Source organism: Drosophila arizonae, chromosome X, assembly GCF_054131065.1.
Source record: "Drosophila arizonae isolate 15081-1271.41 chromosome X, UAZ_ARI_1.0, whole genome shotgun sequence".
Lineage (NCBI taxonomy): Eukaryota > Metazoa > Arthropoda > Insecta > Diptera > Drosophilidae > Drosophila > Drosophila arizonae.
The window spans coordinates 21,561,567-21,563,881 of NC_142927.1; the positions used below are offsets into that span (position 1 = coordinate 21,561,567).

The 2,315-nt window shown below is 40.2% G+C and overlaps 1 protein-coding gene across 1 annotated transcript; it reads left to right on the forward strand.

Moving 5' to 3' along the window:
* The first annotated feature begins 640 nt into the window (after window positions 1–640).
* On the forward strand, window positions 641–1,823 carry LOC108618472 (uncharacterized). The gene is made up of 2 exons (XM_018014496.2): window positions 641–971; window positions 1,062–1,823. The coding sequence occupies exons 1-2, from the start codon at window positions 905–907 to the stop codon at window positions 1,673–1,675; spliced, it is 681 nt and encodes a 226-aa protein (XP_017869985.1). The 5' UTR covers window positions 641–904; the 3' UTR covers window positions 1,676–1,823.
* The last annotated feature ends 492 nt before the right edge of the window (window positions 1,824–2,315 follow it).

Consider the following 2,315-nt stretch of genomic DNA (forward strand, 5'->3'; position numbering starts at 1 on the left):
GCTGTATAGAACTTTATATCTAGAATATTGTTCAAATCTCTTCAATTTATTTGCAGTACATTCCGTCAAGTTCAAGCGATATAGATATATTATAACATAAAAAGTTAAAGTAATGCCACATAACTAAATACAATCTAATGTATTCATAGTAAAATAGATTCTCTCAGAGTATATTATTTAGATTTATATTTGCTTAAATCTATAAATACATAATACACTAAAATAGAGCTCGCATTGTTGCTTAGGGTATTTGCGAGTCGAGCACTGACGAGTGGCGCACTCCAATATATTCCAGTTTATTTTTAGTGGTGCCTCTGATGCTGCCTGGCGCTTGGTGCACAGTTTGTGTGGACCGGAATCTCGATGGGTCGGCACTAGGTTTCTAATCAGTGCAGCTTCCGCTTGCCGGGCCGTCAGTCAACACTGCGCGATATTTGTCAACAAGCGGAACTATAAATATGCATGAAGGTTTTTTCACGAAAAAAAGAAAAAGGCTATAGGGCTGGGCTAGGCTTGGGAATGTTAGTCCTGGCCTGGCCTCACCAATCCCAGTCCCCGTCTCAGTCCTAGGCCCAGCCCCACTCCCCGTCCCAGTGACAGTGGCGAACGAGCAGGCTTTGAAATTGCACTCAGGCGATTTGTCAGAGAGTGAGCGTAGGGTAAACTCGTCTGTCGAGCATTTCATTTCATTCCTACTTTTTTTCTGGCACTACATCAATTTTTCGGACTAAGGGAAAATAACAAAAATCAACTTGGAAAAACCAGTAGTAAATTGTGAACTGCAATAGAAAAGTGAATTAAACACATTGAACTAACTAGGCAGATACATCGACTGCACTAAATTCTGAAGTGGCAGCCTCCCGTTGTTGGAGTCCCCAGTAGTATCCTGATACCCATACAGAGGATGTTCCGTCAACTTCAATTGAAAGCCCCCTTCAAGGGGCTGCAGCTGAAACGCTCATTGACCTACAGTGAGTAGATCGAATTGATGTCATTGTTGTTGACTGAATTGATGCACATATATCCATAATCGATTAAATATATACGCCTTCTCTCGCCAGATCCAAAGCAAGCACAGCCAATTGCTTTGGTCGAGGTCCCTGAGGAGATTAAGCAGGAGCCTCAATTCAAATTGAAATCGACGGCAGGACGCCATGTATCGCAGTTAGTCGTTAAGATCGCCTCCAAGATGGTAGAGTGCAACGCCAGATCCCCATTGGGCTACTCCAATTTGCGCTTGGAGCTGCCGATCTATGAGATGAACCACACAGACATTAGGCAGTACAGCGTCTGCCTGAATCCGCTGGATCAACTGCAGATAGAGCAGGGCAAGCTGAACCGCACTAACAACGTCTCGATTGGCTACACCGACATGGCCGTGGAGCAGCCGAACAGCACGGCTGTTGCACCCATCGAGCCGTCGGTGGAGCAGAGTCTGAAGAACACTGGCACCGCCAAGCCGCCGCCACAGCCGAAGGTGCCAGAGCCGCCGGCCCGCAAGATACCCTACTACAATCCACTCAGACGCCGCAGCAATGTCGATCCGGCACGCGTACAGTATATCAAGGACAGATTCAAAGAGCGTAACATGGAGACCGACACCAACAAGCCGCAGGGCAAGAAGTTCGTCTCGCGCACCACCCTCCACTCGGGCCGCTTGGACAAGATTGATTAGATGCCTCTCCGCGAAGGTTTTCCCCGATTTTTCCCATTTTACTCCCACACAGCAAGTCGTCTGTAGAACAGCAATCACCTCATGTTTTCAGAAAATTGACTTTAAATATAGTTTGTTGCCTATTGGCATTTTAGCAAAAACCGCAAAACTGATTGCCTCCATCTGTCTGAACTATATTTTTTATTTTGTATTTATTTTTTAATTGAAGTATCTTTATTTTTTATTTATTTATTATTTATTTATTATTTATTTATTTCTTTTATTTATTTATTTATTTATTTATTTACTTATTTATTTATTCATTCATTTATTTATTTATTTATTTATTTATTTATTTATTTATTTATTTATTTATTTATTGATTTACTTTTGTATTTATTTTTTATTTACTTATTTATATATTTATTTGTTCATTTATTTATTAATTAATTAATTATTTATTTATTTTATAATTATTATTATTTTTTTTTTTGTATTAATTTTGGTGAAATTGAAGAAGACCCCCGATTTTTTTCTTTAATGCCCCTACACCGACCTTACAACCCTACAGCCCTACAACTTCTACATCTCAAATTTGGTTCAAGAACAATCCAATTACTGCTTTGAATTACAGGCATAGTTCACAATAGCCTTAATGTAC